The sequence below is a fragment of the Procambarus clarkii genome, chromosome 22 (assembly GCF_040958095.1).
Source record: "Procambarus clarkii isolate CNS0578487 chromosome 22, FALCON_Pclarkii_2.0, whole genome shotgun sequence".
Lineage (NCBI taxonomy): Eukaryota > Metazoa > Arthropoda > Malacostraca > Decapoda > Cambaridae > Procambarus > Procambarus clarkii.
In genome coordinates this window covers 14017997-14042249 of record NC_091171.1, presented here as the reverse complement: position 1 = coordinate 14042249, position 24253 = coordinate 14017997, and the positions used below count along the sequence as shown (strand labels likewise).

General features: G+C 58.8%; 2 protein-coding genes across 2 annotated transcripts in view; one reads left to right on the top strand and one right to left on the bottom strand.

The window, feature by feature from the left end:
• LOC123757143 (uncharacterized) overlaps window positions 1–24253 on the top strand; it is a 344783-nt gene that overhangs the window by 195980 nt on the left and 124550 nt on the right. The window lies entirely within an intron of this gene.
• LOC138367410 (mucin-4-like) lies at window positions 16444–17745 on the bottom strand. Its single transcript, XM_069329054.1, has one exon. It carries the CDS (start codon window positions 17743–17745, stop codon window positions 16444–16446), a length of 1302 nt encoding a protein of 433 aa, XP_069185155.1.

Sequence of the window (24253 nt, the reverse complement as noted above, 5' to 3'; positions counted from 1 at the left end):
GGCAACAGGAGCAGCTGGGTGTAGACCAGGAGCAACAAGAGCAGCTGGGTGTAGACCAGGGGGCAACAAAAACAGCAGGGTGTAGACCAGGGGGCAACAAGAGCAGCTGGGTGTAGACCAGGGGACAACAAGAGCAGCTGGGTGTAGACCAGGGGGCAACAAGAGCAGCTGGGTGTAGACCAGGGGCAACAAGAGCAGCTCGGTGTAGACCAGGAGCAACAAGAGCAGCTGGGTGTAGACCAGGGGGGCAACAAGAACAGCAGGGTGTAGACCAGGGGGCAACAAGAACAGCAGGGTGTAGACCAGGGGGCAACAAGAACAGCTGGGTGTAGACCAGGAGCAACAAGAGCAGCTGGGTGTAGACCAGGGGGCAACAAGAGCAGCTGGGTGTAGACCAAGGGAAACAAGAGCAGCTGGGTGTAGACCAGGAGCAACAAGAGCAGCTGGGTGTAGACCAGAGGGCAACAAGAACAGCTGGGTGTAGACCAGGGGCAACAAGAGCAGCTCGGTGTAGACCAGGAGCAACAAGAGCAGCTGGGTGTAGACCAGGGGGCAACAAGAACAGCTGGGTGTAGACCAGGAGCAACAAGAGCAGCTGGGTGTAGACCAGGGGGCAACAAGAGCAGCTGGGTGTAGACCAAGGGGGCAACAAAAGCAGCTGGGTGTAGACCAAGGGGGCAACAAGAACAGCAGGGTGTAGACCAGGGGGCAACAAGAGCAGCTGGGTGTAGACCAGGGGGCAACAAAAGCAGCTGGGTGTAGACCAGGGGGCAACAAGAGCAGCCGGGTGTAGACCAGGGGCAACAAGAGCAGCTGGGTGTAGACCAGGAGCAACAAGAGCAGCAGGGTGTAGACCAGGAGCAACAAGAGCAGCTGGGTGTAGACCAGGGGTAACAAGAGCAGCAGGGTGTAGACCAGGAGCAACAAGAGCAGCTGGGTGTAGACCAGGAGCAACAAGAGCAGCTGGGTGTAAACAAGGGGCAACAAGATAAGCAGGGTGTAGACCAGGTGCAACAAGAGCAGCTGGGTGTAGACCAGGGGGCAACAAGTGCAGCTGGGTGTAGACCAGGGGGCAACAAGAGCAGCTGGGTGTAGACCAAAGGGGTAACAAGAGCAGCAGGGTGTAGACCAGGGGGCAACAAGAGCAGTTGGGTGTAGACCAGGAGGCAACAAGAGCAGCAGGGTGTAGACCAAGGGGCAACAAGAGCAGTTGGGTGTAGACCAGGGGGCAACAAGAACAGCAGGGTGTAGACCAGGAGCAACAAGAACAGCTGGGTGTAGACCAGGGGGTAACAAGAGCAGCTGGGTGTAGACCAGGGGGAAACAAGAGCAGCAGGGTGTAGACCAGGAGCAACAAGACCAGCTGGGTGTAGACCAGGGGTAAAAAGAGCAGCAGGGTGTAGACCAGGAGCAACAAGAGCAGCTGGGTGTACACCAGGAGCAACAAGAGCAGCTAGGTGTAGACCAGGGGGCAACAAGTGCAGCTGGGTGTAGACCAGGGGGCAACAAGAGCAGCTGGGTGTGGACCAAAGGGGTAAAAAGAGCAGCAGGGTGTAGACCAGGGGGCAACAAGAGCAGCTGGGTGTAGACCAGGGGGCAACAAGAGCAGCAGGGTGTAGACCAAGGGGCAACAAGAGCAGCTGGATGTAGACCAGGGGGCAACAAGAGCAGCTGGGTGTAGACCAGGGGGAAACAAGAACAGCAGGGTGTAGACCAGGAGCAACAAGAACAGCTGGGTGTAGACCAAGGGGGTAACAAGAGCATCAGGGTTTAGACCAGGAGCAACAAGAGCAGCTAGGTGTAGACCAGGAGCAACAAGAGCAGCTGGGTGTAGACCAGGGGTAACATGAGCTGTTGGGTGTAGACCAAGGGGCAACAAGAACAGCAGGGTGTAGACCATGGAGCAACAAGAGCAGCTGGGTGTAGACCAGGGGTAATAGGAGCTGCTGGGTGTTGACCAAGGGGCAACAAGAACAGCAGGGTGTAGACCAGGGAGCAACAAGAGCAGCTGGGTGTAGACCAGGAGCAACAAGAGCAGCTGGGTGTAGACCAGGGGGCAACAAGAACAGCTGGGTGTAGACCAGGGGCAACAAGAGCAGCAGGGTGTAGACCAGAGGGCAACAAGAGCAGCTGGGTGTAGACCAGGGGGGCAACAGGAGCTGCTGGGTGTAGACCAGGGGGCAACAAGAACAGCAGGGTGTAGACCAGGGGGCAACAAGAGCAGCTGGGTGTAGACCAGGGGCAACAATAGCAGCTGGGTGTAGACCAGGGGGCAACAAGAGCAGCTGGGTGTAGACCAGGGGGCAACAAGAGCAGCTGGGTGTAGACCAGGGGGCAACAAGAGCAGCTGGGTGTAGACCAGGGGACAACAAGAGCAGCTGGGTGAAGACCAGGGGCAACAAGAGCAGCTGGGTGTAGACCAGGAGCAACAAGAGCAGCTGGGTGTAGACCAGGGGCAACAAGAGCAGCTGGGTGTAGACCAGGGGCAACAAGAACAGCTGGGTGTCGACCAGGGGGCAACAAGAGCAGCTGGGTGTAGACCAGGGGGCAACAAGAACAGCTGGGTGTAGACCAGGGGCAACAAGAACAGCTGGGTGTAGACCAGGGGGCAACAAGAGCAGCTGGGTGTAGACCAGGGGCAACAAGAACAGCTGGGTGTAGACCAGGGGGCAACAAGAGCAGCTGGGTGTAGACCTGGGGCAACAAGAGCAGCTGGGTGTAGACCAGAGGGCAACAAGAACAGCTGGGTGTAGACCAGGGGGGCAACAAGATCAGCTGGGTGTAGACCAGGAGCAACAAGAGCAGCTGGGACGAGACCAGGGGGCAACAAGAGCAGCTGGGTGTAGACCAGGGGCAACAAGAACAGCAGGGTGTAGACCAGGGGGCAACAAGAACAGCAGGGTGTAGACCAGGGGGCAACAAGAGCAGCTGGGTGTAGACCAAGGGGCAACAAGAGCAGCTGGGTGTAGACCAAGGGGCAACAAGAGCAGCTGGGTGTAGACCAGGGGGCAACAAGAGCAGCTGGGTGAAGACCAGGGGCAACAAGAGCAGCTGGGTGTAGACCAGGAGCAACAAGAGCAGCTGGGTGTAGACCAGGGGCAACAAGAGCAGCTGGGTGTAGACCAGGGGCAACAAGAACAGCTGGGTGTCGACCAAGGGGCAACAAGAGCAGCTGGGTGTAGACCAGGGGGCAACAAGAACAGCTGGGTGTAGACCAGGGGCAACAAGAACAGCTGGGTGTAGACCAGGGGGCAACAAGAGCAGCTGGGTGTAGACCAGGGGCAACAAGAACAGCTGGGTGTAGACCAGGGGGCAACAAGAGCAGCTGGGTGTAGACCTGGGGCAACAAGAACAGCTGGGTGTAGACCAGGGGGCAACAAGAGCAGCTGGGTGTAGACCAGGGGGCAACAAGAGCAGCTGGGTGTAGACCAGGGGGCAACAAGAACAGCTGGGTGTAGACCAGGGGGCAACAAGAACAGCTGGGTGTAGACCAGAGGGCAACAAGAACAGCTGGGTGTAGACCAGGGGGGCAACAAGATCAGCTGGGTGTAGACCAGGAGCAACAAGAGCAGCTGGGACGAGACCAGGGGGCAACAAGAGCAGCTGGGTGTAGACCAGGGGCAACAAGAGCAGCAGGGTGTAGACCAGGGGGCAACAAGAACAGCAGGGTGTAGACCAGGGGGCAACAAGAGCAGCTGGGTGTAGACCAAGGGGCAACAAGAGCAGCTGGGTGTAGACCAAGGGGCAACAAGAGCAGCTGGGTGTAGACCAGGGGGCAACAAGAGCAGCTGGGTGTAGACAAGGGGGTAACAAGAGCAGCAGGGTGTAGACCAGGAGCAACAAGAGCAGCTGGGTATAGACCAGGGGTAACAAGAGCAGCAGGGTGTAGACCAGGGGCAACAAGAGCAGCTGGGTATAGACCAGGGGTAACAAGAGCAGCAGGGTGTAGACCAGGGGCAACAAGAGCAGCTGGGTGTAGACCAGGAGCAACAAGAGCAGCTGGGTGTAGACCAGGGGCAACAAGAACAGCAGGGTGTAGACCACGAGCAACAAGAACAGCTGGGTCTATTCCAGGAGCAACAAGAGCAGCTGGGTGTAGACCAGGGGCAACAAGAACAGCAGGTTGTAGACCAGGGGGCAACAAGAGCAGCTGGGTGTAGACCAGGAGCAACAAGAGCAGCTGGGTGTAGACCAGGGGCAACAAGAACAGAAGGGTGTAGACCAGGGGCAACAAGAGCACCTGGGTGTAGACCAGGGGCAACAAGAGCTGCTGGGTGTAGACCAGGGGCAACAAGAACAGCAGGGTGTAGACCAGGAGCAACAAGAACAGCAGGGTGTAGACCAGGGGGCAACAAGAGCAGCTGGGTGTAGACCAGGAGCAACAGGAGCAGCTGGGTGTAGACCAGGGGCAACAAGAACAGCAGGGTGTAGACCAGGAGCAACAAGAGCAGCTGGGTGTAGACCAGGGGGTAACAAGAGCAGCAGGGTGTAGACTAGGGGGCAACAAGAGCAGCTGGGTGTAGACCATGGGGGTAACAAGAGCAGCAGGGTGTAGACTAGCGGGCAACAAGAGCAGCTGGGTGTAGACCAGGGGGCAACAAGAACAGCTGGGCGTAGACCACGGGGCAACAAGAGCAGCTGGGTGTAGACCAGGGGGTAACAAGAGCAGCTGGGTGTAGACCAGGGGGCAACAAGAGCAGCAGGGTGTAGACCAGGGGGCAACAAGAACAGCAGGGTGTAGACCAGGAGCAACTAAAACAGCTAGGTGTAGACCAGGGGGGCAACAAGAGCAGCTGGGTGTAGACCAGGGGGCAACAAGAGCAGCAGGTTGTAGACCAGGGGGCAACAAGAACAGCTGGGCGTAGACCAGGGGGCAACAAGAGCAGCTGGGTGTAGACCAGGGGGCAACAAGAGCAGCAGGGTGTAGACCAGGGGGCAACAAGAACAGCAGGGTGTAGACCAGGAGCAACTAAAACAGCTAGGTGTAGACCAGGGGGGTAACAAGAGCAGCAGGGTGTAGACCAGGGGCAACAAGAGCAGCTGGGTGTAGACCAGGGGCAACAAGAGCAGCTGGGTGTAGACCAGGGGCAACAAGAGCAGCTGGGTGTAGACCAGGGGCAACAAGAGCAGCAGGGTGTAGACCAGGAGCATCAAGAACAGCTGGGTGTAGACCAGCAGCAACAAGAACAGCTGGGTGTAGACCAGGAGCAACAAGAACAGCTGGGTGTAGATCAGGAGCAACAAGAACAGCTGGGTGTAGACCAGGGGGCAACAAGAACAGCAGGGTGTAGACCAGGGGGCAACAAGAGCTGCTGGGTGTAGACCAGGGGGCAACAAGAGCAGCTGGGTTTAGACCAGGGGCAACAAGAGCAGCTGAGTGTAGACCAGGGGCAACAACAGCACCTGGGTGTAGACCAGGGGCAACAAGAGCAGCTGGGTGTAGACCAGGGGGAAATAAGAGCAGCAGAGTGTAGACCAGAGGGCAACAGGAGCAGCTAGGTGTAGACAAGGAGCAACAAAAGCAGCTGGGTGTAGACCAGGAGCAACAAAAGCAGCTGGGTGTAGACCAGGGGGTAACAAGAGCAGCAGGGTGTAGACCAGGAGCAACAAAAGCAGCTGGGTGTAGACCAGGGGGCAACAAGAGCAGCTGGGTGTAGACCAGGGGGTAACAAGAGCAGCAGGGATTAGACGAGGAGCAACAAGAGCAGCTGGGTGTAGACCAGGGGGCAACAAGAACAGCTGGGTGTAGATCAGGGGCAACAAGAGCAGCTGGGTGTAAACCAGGGACAACAACAGCAGCAGGGTGTAGACCAGGAGCAACAAGAGCAGCTGGGTGTAGACCAGGGGGCAACAAGAGCTGCTCGGTGTAGACCAGGAGCAACAAGAGCAGCTGGGTGTAGACCAGGGGGCAACAAGAACAGCTGGGTGTAGACCAGGGGGCAACAAGAGCAGCTGGGTGTAGACCAGGAGCAACATGAGCAGCTGGGTGTAGACCAGGGGCAACATGAGCAGCTGGTGTAGACCAGGGGCAACAAGAGCATCAGGGTGTAGACCAGGAGCAACAAGAGCAGCTGGGTGTCGACCAGGGGCAACAAGAGCAGCTGGGAGTAGACCAGGGGCAACAAGAGCAGCTGGGAGTAGACTAGGGGGCAACAAGAGCAGCTGGGTGTAGACCAGGGGGCAACAGGAGCAGCTGGGTGTAGACCAGGGGCAACAAGAGCAGCTGGGTGTAGACCAGGGGCAACAAGAGCACCTGGGTGTAGACCAGGGGGCAACAGAAGCAGCTGGGTGTAGACCAGGGGCAACAAGAGCAGCTGGGTGTAGACCAGGGGCAACAAGAGCAGCTGGGTGTAGACCAGGGGGCAACAAGAGCAGCTGGGTGTAGACCAGGGGGCAACAAGAACAGCTGGGTGTAGACCAGGGGGCAACAAGAGCAGCTGGGTGTAGACCAGGAGCAACATGAGCAGCTGGGTGTAGACCAGGGGCAACATGAGCAGCTGGTGTAGACCAGGGGCAACAAGAGCATCAGGGTGTAGACCAGGAGCAACAAGAGCAGCTGGGTGTCGACCAGGGGCAACAAGAGCAGCTGGGAGTAGACCAGGGGCAACAAGAGCAGCTGGGAGTAGACTAGGGGGCAACAAGAGCAGCTGGGTGTAGACCAGGGGGCAACAGGAGCAGCTGGGTGTAGACCAGGGGCAACAAGAGCAGCTGGGTGTAGACCAGGGGCAACAAGAGCAACTGGGTGTAGACCAGGGGGCAACAGAAGCAGCTGGGTGTAGACCAGGGGCAACAAGAGCAGCTGGGTGTAGACCAGGGGCAACAAGAGCAGCTGGGTGTAGACCAGGGGGCAACAAGAGCAGCTGGGTGTAGACCAGGGGGCAACAAGAGCAGCTGGGTGTAGACCAGGGGGCAACAGGAGCAGCTGGGTGTAGACCAGGGGGCAACAGGAGCAGCTGGGTGTAGACCAGGGGGCAACAGGAGCAGGTGGGTGTAGACCAGGGGGCAACAAGAGCAGGTGGGTGTAGACCAGGGGGCAACAAGAGCAGCTGGGTGTAGACCAGGGGGCAACAAGAGCAGCTGGGTGTAGACCAGGGGGCAACAAGAGCAGCTGAGTTTAGACCAGTGGCAACAAGAGCAGCTGGGTGTAGACCAGGAGCAACATGAGCAGCTGGGTGTAGACCAGGGGCAACATGAGCAGCTGGTGTAGACCAGGGGCAACAAGAGCATCAGGGTGTAGACCAGGAGCAACAAGAGCAGCTGGGTGTCGACCAGGGGCAACAAGAGCAGCTGGGAGTAGACCAGGGGCAACAAGAGCAGCTGGGAGTAGACTAGGGGGCAACAAGAGCAGCTGGGTGTAGACCAGGGGGCAACAGGAGCAGCTGGGTGTAGACCAGGGGGCAACAAGAGCAGCTGGGTGTAGACCAGGGGCAACAAGAGCAACTGGGTGTAGACCAGGGGGCAACAGAAGCAGCTGGGTGTAGACCAGGGGCAACAAGAGCAGCTGGGTGTAGACCAGGGGCAACAAGAGCAGCTGGGTGTAGACCAGGGGGCAACAAGAGCAGCTGGGTGTAGACCAGGGGGCAACAAGAGCAGCTGGGTGTAGACCAGGGGGCAACAGGAGCAGCTGGGTGTAGACCAGGGGGCAACAGGAGCAGCTGGGTGTAGACCAGGGGGCAACAGGAGCAGGTGGGTGTAGACCAGGGGGCAACAAGAGCAGGTGGGTGTAGACCAGGGGGCAACAAGAGCAGCTGGGTGTAGACCAGGGGGCAACAAGAGCAGCTGGGTGTAGACCAGGGGGCAACAAGAGCAGCTGAGTTTAGACCAGTGGCAACAAGAGCAGCTGGGTGTAGACCAGAGGCAACAGGAGCAGCTGGGTGTAGACCAGTGGCAACAAGAGCAGCTGGGTGTAGACCAGTGGCAACAAGAGCAGCTGGGTGTAGACCAGGGGGCAACAGGAGCAGCTGGGTGTAGACCAGGGGGGCAACAAGAGCAGCTGGGTGTAGACCAGGAGGCAACAAGAGCAGCTGGGTGTAGACCAGGGGGCAACAAGAGCAGCTGGGTGTAGACCAGGGGGCAACTGGAGCAGCTGGGTGTAGACCAGGGGGCAACAAGAGCAACAGGGTGTAGACCAGGGGGCAACAAGAGCAGCTGGGTGTAGACCAGGGGGCAACAAGAGCAGCTGGGTGTAGACCAGGGAGCAACAAGAGCAGCTGGGTGTAGACCAGGGGGCAACAAGAGCAGCTGGGTGTATACCAGGGGCAACATGAACAGCAGGGGCAGGTGTAGGGACACGTGAGAGCTGCCCTGAACGGACCTCACCATCTGCGACACTCACAGGCTGGCCAGGTGACGGGCAGCCTCACAGCTGCTCCCCTATCTCTCTATAATATGGCGCCCCTCTCACCTTGTGCCTCTCTCACCTGGTGCCCCTCTCACCTAGTGCCTCTCTCACCTGGTGCCCCTCTCAGTTGGTGTCCCTCTCACCTGGTGCCTCTCTCACCTGGAGCCTCTCTCACCTGGTGCCCCTCTCAGTTGGTGTCCCTCTCACCTGGTGCCTCTCTCACCTGGTGCCTCTCTCACCTGGTGCCTCTCTCACCTGGTGCCTCTCTCACCTGGTGCCCCTCTCACCTGGTGCCCCTCTCACCTGGTGCCCCTCTCACCTGGTGCCTCTCTCACCTGGTGCCCCTCTCAGTTGGTGTCCCTCTCACCTGGTGCCCCTCTCAGTTGGTGTCCCTCTCACCTGGTGCCTCTCTCACCTGGTGCCTCTCTCACCTGGTGCCCCTCTCAGTTGGTGTCCCTCTCACCTGGTGCCTCTCTCACCTGGTGCCTCTCTCACCTGGTGCCCCTCTCAGTTGGTGTCCTTCTCACCTGGTGCCCCGCTCAGTTGGTGCCCCTCTCACCTGGTGCCCCTCTCACCTGGTGCCTCTCTCACCTGGTGCCCCTCTCAGTTGGTGTCCCTCTCACCTGGTGCCTCTCTCACCTGGTGCCCCTCTCAGTTGGTGTCCCTCTCACCTGGTGCCTCTCTCACCTGGTGCCTCTCTCACCTGGTGCCTCTCTCACCTGGTGCCCCTCTCAGTTGGTGTCCCTCTCACCTGGTGCCCCTCTCACCTGGTGCCTCTCTCACCTAGTGCCCCTCTCAGTTGGTGTCCCTCTCACCTGGTGCCCCTCTCACCTGGTGCCTCTCTCACCTGGTGCCCCTCTCAGTTGGTGTCCCTCTCACCTGGTGCCTCTCTCACCTGGTGCCTCTCTCAGTTGGTGTCCCTCTCACCTGGTGCCCCTCTCACCTGGTGCCTCTCTCACCTGGTGCCCCTCTCAGTTGGTGTCCCTCTCACCTGGTGCCTCTCTCACCTGGTGCCTCTCTCACCTGGTGCCTCTCTCACCTGGTGTCCCTCTCACCTGGTGCCTCTCTCACCTGGTGCCTCTCTCACCTGGTGCCCCTCTCACCTGGTGCCCCTCTCAGTTGGTGTCCCTCTCACCTGGTGCCCCTCTCAGTTGGTGTCCCTCTCACCTGGTGCCTCTCTCACCTGGTGCCTCTCTCACCTGGTGCCCCTCTCAGTTGGTGTCCCTTTCACCTGGTGCCTCTCTCACCTGGTGCCTCTCTCACCTGGTGCCCCTCTCAGTTGGTGTCCCTCTCACCTGGTGCCCCTCTCAGTTGGTGCCCCTCTCACCTGGTGCCCCTCTCACCTGGTGCTCCTCTCAGTTGGTGTCCCTCTCACCTGGTGCCTCTCTCACCTGGTGCCTCTCTCACCTGGTGCCTCTCTCACCTGGTGCCCCTCTCAGTTGGTGTCCCTCTCACCTGGTGCCCCTCTCACCTGGTGCCTCTCTCACCTAGTGCCCTTCTCACCTAGTGCCCCTCTCAGTTGGTGTCCCTCTCACCTGGTGCCCCTCTCACCTGGTGCCTCTCTCACCTGGTGCCCCTCTCAGTTGGTGTCCCTCTCACCTGGTGCCTCTCTCACCTGGTGCCCCTCTCAGTTGGTGTCCCTCTCACCTGGTGCCTCTCTCACCTGGTGCCCCTCTCAGTTGGTGTCCCTCTCACCTGGTGCCCCTCTCACCTGGTGCCTCTCTCACCTGGTGCCCCTCTCACCTGGTGCCCCTCTCACCTGGTGCCCCTCTCACCTGGTGCCTCTCTCACCTGGTGCCTCTCTCACCTGGTGCCCCTCTCAGTTGGTGTCCCTCTCACCTGGTGCCCCTCTCAGTTGGTGTCCCTCTCACCTGGTGCCTCTCTCACCTGGTGCCCCTCTCAGTTGGTGTCCCTCTCACCTGGTGCCCCTCTCACCTGGTGCCTCTCTCACCTGGTGCCTCTCTCACCTGGTGCCTCTCTCACCTGGTGCCCCTCTCACCTGGTGCCCCTCTCACCTGGTGCCTCTCTCACCTGGTGCCCCTCTCAGTTGGTGTCCCACTCACCTGGTGCCCCTCTCACCTGGTGCCTCTCTCACCTGATGCCCCTCTCAGTTGGTGTCCCTCTCACCTGGTGCCTCTCTCACCTGGTGCCTCTCTCACCTGGTGCCTCTCTCACCTGGTGCCCCTCTCACCTGGTGCCCCTCTCAGTTGGTGTCTCGCTCACCTGGTGCCTCTCTCACCTGGTGCCCCTCTCACCTGGTGCCCATCTCACCTGGTGCCTCTCTCACCTGGTGCCCCTCTCACCTGGTGCCTCTCTCACCTGGTGCCCCTCTCAGTTGGTGTCCCTCTCACCTGGTGCCCCTCTCAGTTGGTGTCCCTCTCACCTGGTGCCTCTCTCACCTGGTGCCCCTCTCAGTTGGTGTCCCTCTCACCTGGTGCCCCTCTCACCTGGTGCCTCTCTCAGTTGGTGTCCCTCTCACCTGGTGCCTCTCTCACCTGGTGCCTCTCTCACTTAGTGCCCCTCTCAGTTGGTGTCCCTCTCACCTGGTGCCTCTCTCACCTGGTGCCCCTCTCAGTTGGTGTCCCTCTCACCTGGTGCCCCTCTCACCTGGTGCCCCTCTCACCTGGTGCCTCTCTCACCTGGTGCCCCTCTCAGTTGGTGTCCCTCTCACCTGGTGTCCCTCTCACCTGGTGCCCCTCTCACCTGGTGCCTCTCTCACCTGGTGCCTCTCTCACCTGGTGCCTCTCTCACCTGGTGCCTCTCTCACCTGGTGCCCCTCTCAGTTGGTGTCCCTCTCACCTGGTGCCCCTCTCACCTGGTGCCTCTCTCACCTGGTGCCCCTCTCAGTTGGTGTCCCTCTCACCTGGTGCCTCTCTCACCTGGTGCCTCTCTCACCTGGTGCCTCTCTCACCTGGTGCCTCTCTCACCTGGTGCCTCTCTCACCTGGTGCCACTCTCAGTTGGTGCCACTCTCACCTGGTGCCTCTCTCACCTGGTGCCTCTCTCACCTGGTGCCCCTCTCAGTTGGTGTCCCTCTCACCTGGTGCCTCTCTCACCTGGTGCCTCTCTCACCTGGTGCCTCTCTCACCTGGTGCCCCTCTCACCTGGTGCCCCTCTCACCTGGTGCCTCTCTCACCTGGTGCCTCTCTCACCTGGTGCCTCTCTCACCTGGTGCCTCTCTCACCTGGTGCCCCTCTCACCTGGTGCCCCTCTCACCTGGTGCCCCTCTCACCTGGTGCCTCTCTCACCTGGTGCCCCTCTCAGTTGGTGTCCCTCTCACCTGGTGCCCCTCTCAGTTGGTGTCCCTCTCACCTGGTGCCTCTCTCACCTGGTGCCTCTCTCACCTGGTGCCCCTCTCAGTTGGTGTCCCTCTCACCTGGTGCCTCTCTCACCTGGTGCCTCTCTCACCTGGTGCCCCTCTCAGTTGGTGTCCCTCTCACCTGGTGCCCCTCTCAGTTGGTGCCCCTCTCACCTGGTGCCCCTCTCACCTGGTGCCTCTCTCACCTGGTGCCCATCTCAGTTGGTGTCCCTCTCACCTGGTGCCCCTCTCAGTTGGTGTCCCTCTCACCTGGTGCCTCTCTCCCCTGGTGCCCCTCTCAGTTGGTGTCCCTCTCACCTGGTGCCTCTCTCACCTGGTGCCTCTCTCACCTGGTGCCTCTCTCACCTGGTGCCCCTCTCAGTTGATGTCCCTCTCACCTGGTGCCCCTCTCACCTGGTGCCTCTCTCACCTGGTGCCCCTCTCAGTTGGTGTCCCTCTCACCTGGTGCCTCTCTCACCTGGTGCCTCTCTCACCTGGTGCCCCTCTCACCTGGTGTCCCTCTCACCTGGTGCCTCTCTCACCTGGTGCCCCTCTCAGTTGGTGTCCCTCTCACCTGGTGCCCCTCTCACCTGGTGCCTCTCTCACCTGGTGCCCCTCTCAGTTGGTGTCCCTCTCACCTGGTGCCTCTCTCACCTGGTGCCTCTCTCACCTGGTGCCCCTCTCAGTTGGTGTCCCTCTCACCTGGTGCCCCTCTCAGTTGGTGTCCCTCTCACCTGGTGCCCCTCTCACCTGGTGCCTCTCTCACCTGGTGCCTCTCTCACCTGGTGCCTCTCTCACCTGGTGCCTCTCTCACCTGGTGCCTCTCTCACCTGGTGCCCCTCTCACCTGGTGCCTCTCTCACCTGGTGCCCCTCTCAGTTGGTGTCCCTCTCACCTGGTGCCTCTCTCACCTGGTGCCTCTCTCACCTGGTGCCCCTCTCAGTTGGTGTCCCTCTCACCTGGTGCCTCTCTCACCTGGTGCCCCTCTCAGTTGGTGTCCCTCTCACCTGGTGCCTCTCTCACCTGGTGCCTCTCTCACCCGGTGCCTCTCTCCGTTGGTGTCCCTCTCACCTGGTGCCTCTCTCTCACCTGGTGCCTCTCTCACCTGGTGCCCCTCTCAGTTGGTGTCCCTCTCACCTGGTGCCCCTCTCAGTTGGTGTCCCTCTCACCTGGTGCCTCTCTCACCTGGTGCCCCTCTCAGTTGGTGTCCCTCTCACCTGGTGCCCCTCTCAGTTGGTGTCCCTCTCACCTGGTGCCTCTCTCACCTGGTGCCCCTCTCAGTTGGTGTCCCTCTCACCTGGTGCCTCTCTCACCTGGTGCCCCTCTCAGTTGGTGTCCCTCTCACCTGGTGCCCCTCTCACCTGGTGCCTCTCTCACCTGGTGCCTCTCTCACCTGGTGCCTCTCTCACCTGGTGCCTCTCTCACCTGGTGCCTCTCTCACCTGGTGCCTCTTTCACCTGGTGCCCCTCTCAGTTGGTGTCCCTCTCACCTGGTGCCTCTCTCACCTGGTGCCCCTCTCAGTTGGTGTCCCTCTCACCTGGTGCCCCTCTCACCTGGTGCCTCTCTCACCTGGTGCGTCTCTCACCTGGTGCCCCTCTCAGTTGGTGTCCCTCTCACCTGGTGCCTCTCTCACCTGGTGCCTCTCTCACCTGGTGCCCCTCTCAGTTGGTGTCCCTCTCACCTGGTGCCTCTCTCACCTGGTGCCTCTCTCACCTGGTGCCCCTCTCAGTTGGTGTCCCTCTCACCTGGTGCCTCTCTCACCTGGTGCCCCTCTCAGTTGGTGCTCCTCTCACCTGGTGCCCCTCTCACCTGGTGCCCCTCTCACCTGGTGCCTCTCTCACCTGGTGCCTCTCTCACCTGGTGCCCCTCTCAGTTGGTGTCCCTCTCACCTGGTGCCCCTCTCAGTTGGTGTCCCTCTCACCTGGTGCCTCTCTCACCTGGTGCCCCTCTCAGTAGGTGTCCCTCTCACCTGGTGCCCCTCTCACCTGGTGCCCCTCTCACCTGGTGCCTCTCTCACCTGGTGCCTCTCTCACCTGGTGCCTCTCTCACCTGGTGCCCCTCTCACCTGGTGCCCCTCTCACCTGGTGCCTCTCTCACCTGGTGCCCCTCTCAGTTGGTGTCCCTCTCACCTGGTGCCCCTCTCACCTGGTGCCTCTCTCACCTGGTGCCCCTCTCAGTTGGTGTCCCTCTCACCTGGTGCCTCTCTCACCTGGTGCCTCTCTCACCTGGTGCCCCTCTCACCTGGTGCCCCTCTCACCTGGTGCCCCTCTCAGTTGGTGTCTCTCTCACCTGGTGCCTCTCTCACCTGGTGCCCCTCTCACCTGGTGCCCTTCTCACCTGGTGCCTCTCTCACCTGGTGCCCCTCTCACCTGGTGCCTCTCTCACCTGGTGCCCCTCTCAGTTGGTGTCCCTCTCACCTGGTGCCCCTCTCAGTTGGTGTCCCTCTCACCTGGTGCCCCTCTCACCTGGTGCCTCTCTCAGTTGGTGTCCCTCTCACCTGGTGCCTCTCTCACCTGGTGCCTCTCTCACCTAGTGCCCCTCTCAGTTGGTGTCCCTCTCACCTGGTGCCTCTCTCACCTGGTGCCCCTCTCAGTTGGTGTCCCTCTCACCTGGTGCCCCTCTCACCTGGTGCCCCTCTCACCTGGTGCCTCTCTCACCTGGTGCCTCTCTCACCTGGTGCCTCTCTCACCTGGTGCCCCTCTCACCTGGTGCCCCTCTCACCTGGTGCCCCTCTCACCTGGTGCCTCTCTCACCTGGTGCCTCTCACCTGGTTCCCCTCTCAGTTGGTGTCCCTCTCACCTGGTGCCCCTCTCACCTGGTGCCTCTCTCACCTGGTGCCCCTCTCACCTGGTGCCTCTCTCACCTGGTGCCTCTCTCACCTGGTGCCTCTCTCACCTGGTGCCTCTCTCACCTGGTGCCCCTCTCACCTGGTGCCCCTCTCACCTGGTGCCTCTCTCACCTGGTGCCCCTCTCAGTTGGTGTCCCTCTCACCTGGTGCCCCTCTCACCTGGTGCCCCTCTCAGTTGGTGTCCCTCTCACCTGGTGCCCCTCTCACCTGGTGCCCCTCTCACCTGGTGTCCCTCTCACCTGGTGCCTCTCTCACCTGGTGCCTCTCTCACCTGGTGCCCCTCTCACCTGGTGCCCCTCTCACCTGGTGCCCCTCTCACCTGGTGCCCCTCTCACCTGGTGTCCCTCTCACCTGGTGCCCCTCTCACCTGGTGCCTCTCTCACCTGGTGCCCCTCTCACCTGGTGCCTCTCACGTGGTGCCTCTCTCACCTGGTGCCTCTCTCACCTGGTGCCCCTCTCAGTTGGTGTCCCTCTCACCTGGTGCCCCTCTCACCTGGTGCCTCTCTCACCTGGTGCCTCTCTCACCTGGTGCCCCTCTCAGTTGGTGTCCCTCTCACCTGGTGCCCCTCTCACCTGGTGCCTCTCTCACCTGGTGCCCCTCTCAGTTGGTGTCCCTCTCACCTGGTGCCCCTCTCAGTTGGTGTCCCTCTCACCTGGTGCCCCTCTCACCTGGTGCCCCTCTCACCTGGTGTCCCTCTCACCTGGTGCCTCTCTCACCTGGTGCCTCTCTCACCTGGTGCCCCTCTCACCTGGTGCCCCTCTCACCTGGTGCCCCTCTCACCTGGTGCCCCTCTCACCTGGTGCCCCTCTCACCTGGTGCCCCTCTCACCTGGTGCCTCTCTCACCTGGTGCCTCTCACCTGGTTCCCCTCTCAGTTGGTGTCCCTCTCACCTGGTGCCTCTCTCACCTGGTGCCCCTCTCACCTGGTGCCTCTCACGTGGTGCCTCTCTCACCTGGTGCCTCTCTCACCTGGTGCCTCTCTCACCTGGTGCCCCTCTCACCTGGTGCCCCTCTCACCTGGTGCCCCTCTCACCTGGTGCCCCTCTCACCTGGTGCCCCTCTCACCTGGTGCCCCTCTCACCTGGTGCCCCTCTCACCTGGTGCCTCTCTCACCTGGTGCCTCTCTCACCTGGTGCCTCTCTCACCTGGTGCCTCTCTCACCTGGTGCCTCTCTCACCTGGTGCCTCTCTCACCTGGTGCCTCTCTCACCTGGTGCTCCTCTCACCTGGTGCCCCTCTCACCTGGTGCCCCTCTCACCTGGTGCCTCTCTCACCTGGTGCCTCTCTCACCTGGTGCCCCTCTCAGTTGGTGTCCCTCTCACCTGGTGCCTCTCTCACCTGGTGCCCCTCTCACCTGGTGTCCCTCTCAGTTGGTGTCCCTCTCACCTGGTGCCCCTCTCACCTGGTGCCCCTCTCACCTGGTGCCCCTCTCACCTGGTGCCTCTCTCACCTGGTGCCTCTCTCACCTGGTGCCGTCATGGTAATAATAGCAGCCGTGACCTGACTGGCGGTGCTCACAGTGACCCGCAGTGCCTTCCTGCACGGGGCACTGGTGGCAGGACCCATAGGCATGGTTCAGGTATGCTCAGGTATGCTCAGGTATGCTCAAGTATGCTCAAGTATGCTCAGGTATGCTCAGGTATGCACACGTATTCTCAGGTATGCTCAGGTAAGCTCAGGTATGCTCAAGTATGCTCAGGTATGCTCAGGTATGCTCAAGTATACTCAGGTGTGCTCAGGTGTGCTCAGGTAAGCTCAGGTATGCTCAAGTATGCTCAAGTATGCTCACGTATGCTCAGGTAAGCTCAGGTATGCTCAGGTATGCTCACGTATGCTCAGGTAAGCTCACGTATGCTCAGGTAAGCTCACGTATGCTCAGGTATGCTCAGGTAGGCCATGGGGTCGGAGACTCTTACTTCAGATCTTGCAGGTAATTGGTCTCCTTTCACGTGGCATCCCTCAAGTCCTCATTGGTCCGGAAATGAAGAGCTTCCGCACCAGGACGAAGACATGGAAGTGACTGGTAGCCGTGACTGGTAGCTGTGACTGGTAGCCGTGACTGGTAGCTGTGACTGGTAGCTGTGACTGGTAGCTGTGACTGGTAGCCGTGACTGGTAGCTGTGACTGGTAGCCGTGACTGGTAGCCGTGACTGGTAGCCGTGACTGGTAGCCGTGACTGGTAGCCGTGACTGGTAGCCGTGACTGGTAGCCGTGACTGGTAGCCTTGACTGGTAGCCTTGACTGGTAGCCTTGACTGGTAGCCTTGACTGGTAGCCGTGACTGGTAGCCGTGACTGGTAGCTGTGACTGGTAGCTGTGACTGGTAGCTGTGACTGGTAGCCGTGACTGGTAGCTGTGACTGGTAGCCGTGACTGGTAGCCGTGACTGGTAGCCGTGACTGGTAGCCGTGACTGGTAGCTGTGACTGGTAGCCGTGACTGGTAGCCGTGACTGGTAGCCGTGACTGGTAGCCGTGACTGGTAGCCGTGACTGGTAGCCGTGACTGGTAGCCGTGACTGGTAGCCGTGACTGGTAGCCGTGACTGGTAGCCGTGACTGGTAGCCGTGACTGGTAGCTGTGACTGGTAGCCGTGACTGGTAGCCGTGACTGGTAGCCGTGACTGGTAGCTGTGACTGGTAGCTGTGACTGGTAGCCGTGACTGGTAGCCGTGACTGGTAGCCGTGACTGGTAGCTGTGACTGGTAGCCGTGACTGGTAGCCGTGACTGGTAGCCGTGACTGGTAGCTGTGACTGGTAGCCGTGACTGGTAGCCGTGACTGGGAGCCTTGACTGGTAGCCGTGACTGGTAGCCGTGACTGGTAGCCGTGACTGGTAGCCGTGACTGGTAGCCGTGACTGGTAGCCGTGACTGGTAGCCGTGACTGGTAGCCGTGACTGGTAGCTGTGACTGGTAGCCGTGACTGGTAGCCGTGACTGGTAGCCGTGACTGGTAGCTGTGACTGGTAGCCGTGACTGGTAGCCGTGACTGGGAGCCGTGACTGGTAGCTGTGACTGGTAGCTGTGACTGGTAGCCGTGACTGGTAGCCGTGACTGGTAGCCGTGACTGGTAGCTGTGACTGGTAGCTGTGACTGGTAGCCTTGACTGGGAGCCTTGACTGGGAGCCTTGACTGTGGTAGCCGTGACTGGTAGCCGTGACTGGTAGCCGTGACTGGTAGCCGTGACTGGTAGCCGTGACTGGGAACCGTGACGTGACTGGCGCGCGCAGTATCGGCCAGACTGGTCGACGACTGACTGGGCGATCATTTTGGCCAGTAGGAGGGATGTGAGGGGGAAGACATAGCGGGTGATCCAGGTGATGGTGGTGGTTGGTGTGTGGGTGTGTTAGTGTAGTGGGCTAGTGTAGGCACTTACCCTCACACTCTTACACTCTCACTCTCTTACACTCTCACTCTCACACTCAACCTCTCACTCGCACCCTCAGCCTCTCACCCTCACCCTCAGCCTCTCACTCTCACCCTCACACTCTCAGCCTCTCACTCTCACTCTCACCCTCAGCCTCTCACTCTCACACTCTCACTCTCACCCTCTCACTCTCACCCTCTCACGCTCACCCTCTCACTCTCACCCTCAGCCTCAGCCTCTCACTCTCACACTCTCACTCTCACCCTCTCACCCTCTCACTCTTACACTCTCACTCTTACACTCTCACTCTCACCCTCAGCCTCTCACTCTCACCCTCTCACTCTTACACTCTCACTCTCACCCTCAGTCTCTCACTCTCACCCTCAGCCTCTCACTCTCACACCCTCAGCCTCTCACTCTCACCCTCTCACCCTCAGCCTCTCATTCTCACCCTCAGCCTCTCATTCTCACCCTCAGCCTCTCACTCTCACCCTCAGCCTCTCACTCTCTCACTCTCACCCTCAGCCTCTCACTCTCACCCTCAGCCTCTCACTCTCACCCTCTCACTCTCACCCTCAGCCTCTCACTCTCTCACCCTCAGCCTCTCACCCTCAGCCTCTCACACCCTCAGCCTCTCACTGTCACACTCTCACTGTCACCCTCTCACCCTCAGCCTCTCACTCTCACCCTCAGCCTCTCTTACACTCTCACTCTCACCCTCTCACTCTTACACTCTCACTCTCAGCCTCTCACTCTCACACTCTTACTCTCACCCTCAGCCTCTCACTCTTACACTTTCACCCTCACACTCTCACTCTCACCCTCACCCTCTCACACTCTCACTCTCACCCTCTCACTCTCACCCACAGCCTCTCACTCTCACCCACAGCCTCTCACTCTCACACTCACCCTCAGCCTCTCACTCTCACCCTCAGCCTCTCACTCTCACCCTCAGCCTCTCACCCTCAGCCTCTCACCCTCAGCCTCTCACCCACAGCCTCTCACTCTCACCCACAGCCTCTCACTCTTACACTCACTCTAGTTAGTGAGTCCTCAACCTAAGGTCAATTGTTTAACAAACAGAAAAATTATAAATTGTCCCACTTAATCCTCAGGCCCTCTATCTATTGACTTTAGACGCCCCTAAACCTGCTCCCAATTAAGGGGCATATATATAGATATATATAGATAAGACGAGTTGCGGTGGTCACAGATGGAGGGGCTCTTGGCATGCTCTTACTTGCTGTGGGGCGTAGGAACTGGGGATTGATCTTGGGGACGCTTGATCTCCAAGATCAAGCGTTGATCTTGGGGATTGGTGCGTTGGTTATCTTAGGGGCTGGCGTGATGGTTATCTTAGGGGCTGGTGTGATGGGTATTGTGGGGACTGGTGCGTTGGTTATCTTAGGGGCTAGCGTGATGGTTATTGTGGGGACTGGTGCGTTGGTTATCTTAGGGGCTGGATCTATAGTTATCGGGGTTGGGGGTAGGGGCTGCTGCGTAATCGTTTCTTCCTCGTAAGTATTCCTTCACCCATTTTAGTACTTTTCCTGATACACCAGCAGCCTGTTCTTTCCAACTTGCATAGAAGTCTCTTGTGAGGAACTGCGCCAAAACCTTTCTGGCCACCCAGGAAAACACAGTTTGCCCAGACCTTTCTATCTTACTTGATCATTGTCCCAGAACTAATAAGATGGTCAAGCAAGATGCTCCTTCGCTGACTCCATGTTGACGCTAAAATTTACATGTTCTAAACGATCGACGAGACTTCTTTTGATTAGTGTAATATCTTTCAGGGAAACACTTGGTTAGTGACACCAGTCTGTGGCTTAGTGGCTCGTGTTCTTCCTTCTTTCTTGTATATAGGTACCACATTACCAATAACTTTCTTAAGGTCGAAAAATGTCCTATTTCTAGTTATGACAATAGCAGGAGTACACACAACGCTGCAGCTGCCTATGACAATAGCAGGAGTACACACAACGCTGCAACTGGCTATGACAATAGCAGGAGTACACACAACGCTGCAGCTGCCTATGACAATAGCAGGAGTACACAACGCTGCAGCTGCCTATGACAATAGCAGGAGTACACACAACGCTGCAGCTGCCTATGACAATAGCAGGAGTACACACAACGCTGCAGCTGCCTATGACAATAGCAGGAGTACACACAACGCTGCAGCTGCCTATGACAATAGCAGGAGTACACACAACGCTGCAGCTGCCTATGACAATAGCAGGAGTACACAACGCTGCAGCTGCCTATGACAATAGCAGGAGTACACAACGCTGCAGCTGCCTATGACAATAGCAGGAGTACACAACGCTGCAACTGCCTATGACAATAGCAGGAGTACACAACGCTGCAGCTGCCTATGACAATAGCAGGAGTACACACAACGCTGCAGCTGCCTATGACAATAGCAGGAATATACACAACGCTGCAGCTGCCTATGACAATAGCAGGAGTACACACAACGCTGCAGCTGCCTATGACAATAGCAGGAGTACACAACGCTGCAGCTGCCTATGACAATAGCAGGAGTACACACAACGCTGCAGCTGCCTATGACAATAGCAGGAGTACACAACGCTGCAGCTGCCTATGACAATAGCAGGAGTACACACAACGCTGCAGCTGCCTATGACAATAGCAGGAGTACACACAACGCTGCAGCTGCCTATGACAATAGCAGGAGTACACAACGCTGCAGCTGCCTATGACAATAGCAGGAGTACACACAACGCTGCAGCTGCCTATGACAATAGCAGGAGTACACAACGCTGCAGCTGCCTATGACAATAGCAGGAGTACACACAACGCTGCAGCTGCCTATGACAATAGCAGGAGTACACACAACGCTGCAGCTGCCTATGACAATAGCAGGAGTACACACAACGCTGCAGCTGCCTATGACAATAGCAGGAGTACACACAACGCTGCAGCTGCCTATGACAATAGCAGGAGTACACAACGCTGCAGCTGCCTATGACAATAGCAGGAGTACACACAACGCTGCAGCTGCCTATGACAATAGCAGGAGTACACACAACGCTGCAGCTGCCTATGACAATAGCAGGAGTACACACAACGCTGCAGCTGCCTATGACAATAGCAGGAGTACACACAACGCTGCAGCTGCCTATGACAATAGCAGGAGTACACACAACGCTGCAGCTGCCTATGACAATAGCAGGAGTACACAACGCTGCAGCTGCCTATGACAATAGCAGGAGTACACACAACGCTGCAGCTGCCTATGACAATAGCAGGAGTACACAACGCTGCAGCTGCCTATGACAATAGCAGGAGTACACACAACGCTGCAGCTGCCTATGACAATAGCAGGAGTACACACAACGCTGCAGCTGCCTATGACAATAGCAGGAGTACACAACGCTGCAGCTGCCTATGACAATAGCAGGAGTACACACAACGCTGCAGCTGCCTATGACAATAGCAGGAGTACACACAACGCTGCAGCTGCCTATGACAATAGCAGGAGTACACACAACGCTGCAGCTGCCTATGACAATAGCAGGAGTACACAACGCTGCAGCTGCCTATGACAATAGCAGGAGTACACACAACGCTGCAGCTGCCTATGACAATAGCAGGAGTACACACAACGCTGCAGCTGCCTATGACAATAGCAGGAGTACACACAACGCTGCAGCTGCCTATGACAATAGCAGGAGTACACACAACGCTGCAGCTGCCTATGACAATAGCAGGAGTACACACAACGCTGCAGCTGCCTATGACAATAGCAGGAGTACACAACGCTGCAGCTGCCTATGACAATAGGAGTACACAACGCTGCAGCTGCCTATGACAATAGCAGGAGTACACACAACGCTGCAGCTGCCTATGACAATAGCAGGAGTACACACAACGCTGCAGCTGCCTATGACAATAGCAGGAGTACACAACGCTGCAGCTGCCTATGACAATAGCAGGAGTACACACAACGCTGCAGCTGCCTATGACAATAGCAGGAGTACACACAACGCTGCAGCTGCCTATGACAATAGCAGGAGTACACAACGCTGCAGCTGCCTATGACAATAGCAGGAGTACACACAACGCTGCAGCTGCCTATGACAATAGCAGGAGTACACACAACGCTGCAGCTGCCTATGACAATAACAGGAGTACACACAACGCTTCAGCTACCTATGACAATAGCAGGAGTACACACAACGCTGCAGCTGCCTATGACAATAGCAGGAGTACACACAACGCTGCAGCTGCCTATGACAATAGCAGGAGTACACACAACGCTGCAGCTGCCTGCTTTAGTATTGAAGGTGAGATCTTGCCCTGGTCTGTGGCTGTCACTACATCCAGCTCCTCTAATTGTTTCTTTACTTCCTCTGGTGTTACTTTTGTTTTAATCAGTCTTGCTTCTCGCAGCTGTTGTGTTCCATTAGACGTCGTAGAGCTGGGGGGAAGTTCTGGTTTGATCTTAAAAACTTCCTGGAAGTTTTTATTGACTTTTTTCACACACTTTCTTATCATTCTTTGTGTAGCCTCCTCATCTTTTGCGTAGTCTGATCGCTTCTCCATTTACAGACATTGTCCTCTCATGTGGCTATATAATAGTTTAGGCTCATCCTTGGTCTTGGAGGCTGTGTCATTCTCGTACTGCTTCACTGCTGCTCTCTCAGGTCCTCTGTATTTACTCCTCTCTCCTGCATATATGTTGTGGTCCTCCCCTGGCCTGACACTATGACTGGGGGCTGGGACTGGCCTGACACTATGACTGGGGGCTGGGACTGGCCTGACACTATGACTGGGGGCTGGGACTGGCCTGACACTGCGACTGGGGGCTGGCCTGACACTGCGACTGGGGGCTGGGACTGGCCTGACACTGCGACTGGGGGCTGGGACTGGCCTGACACTGCGACTGGGGGCTGGGACTGGCCTGACACTGCGACTGGGGGCTGGGACTGGCCTGACACTGCGACTGGGGGCTGGGACTGGCCTGACACTGCGACTGGGGGCTGGGACTGGCCTGACACTATGACTGGGGGCTGGGACTGGCCTGACACTATGACTGGGGGCTGGGACTGGCCTGACACTGCGACTGGGGGCTGGGACTGGCCTGACACTGCGACTGGGGGCTGGGACTGGCCTGACACTGCGACTGGGGGCTGGGACTGGCCTGACACTATGACTGGGGGCTGGGACTGGCCTGACACTGCGACTGGGGGCTGGGACTGGCCTGACACTGCGACTGGGGGCTGGGACTGGCCTGACACTGCGACTGGGGGCTGGGACTGGCCTGACACTGCGACTGGGGGCTGGGACTGGCCTGACACTGCGACTGGGGGCTGGGACTGGCCTGACACTGCGACTGGGGGCTGGGACTGGCCTGACACTGCGACTGGGGGCTGGGACTGGCCTGACACTGCGACTGGGGGCTGGGACTGGCCTGACACTATGACTGGGGGCTGGGACTGGCCTGACACTATGACTGGGGGCTGGGACTGGCCTGACACTATGACTGGGGGCTGGGACTGGCCTGACACTATGACTGGGGGCTGGGACTGGCCTGACACTATGACTGGGGGCTGGGACTGGCCTGACACTATGACTGGGGGCTGGGACTGGCCTGACACTATGACTGGGGGCTGGGACTGGCCTGACACTATGACTGGGGGCTGGGACTGGCCTGACACTATGACTGGGGGCTGGGACTGGCCTGACACTATGACTGGGGGCTGGGACTGGCCTGACACTATGACTGGGGGCTGGGACTGGCCTGACACTATGACTGGGGGCTGGGACTGGCCTGACACTATGACTGGGGGCTGGGACTGGCCTGACACTATGACTGGGGGCTGGGACTGGCCTGACACTGCGACTGGGGGCTGGGACTGGCCTGACACTGCGACTGGGGGCTGGGACTGGCCTGACACTGCGACTGGGGGCTGGGACTGGCCTGACACTGCGACTGGGGGCTGGGACTGGCCTGACACTGCGACTGGGGGCTGGGACTGGCCTGACACTGCGACTGGGGGCTGGGACTGGCCTGACACTATGACTGGGGGCTGGGACTGGCCTGACACTATGACTGGGGGCTGGGACTGGCCTGACACTATGACTGGGGGCTGGGACTGGCCTGACACTGCGACTGGGGGCTGGGACTGGCCTGACACTGCGACTGGGGGCTGGGACTGGCCTGACACTGCGACTGGGGGCTGGGACTGGTGTGGGTCTAGGCTTAATATGGCAGTAAGATATATGAGGCAGGGCGTGGCACTGCGTGTCTCCCCGAGTGCCTTTCGTGCTGTCATGTCTGACACTCATGTCTGTGTTACGGCCACAATGGGTCGCAACCGGATTCTTTGCTGGTGGAACTTAAGTTCTGGTATCCGGCCCCAAGTTAGTAGTGGCTTTC

Excerpts from the sequence above, each read along its gene's own strand:
- LOC138367410 (XM_069329054.1), bottom strand. The coding sequence starts at position 17,745 with ATGATCGCCCAGTCAGTCGTCGACCAGTCTGGCCGATACTGCGCGCGC.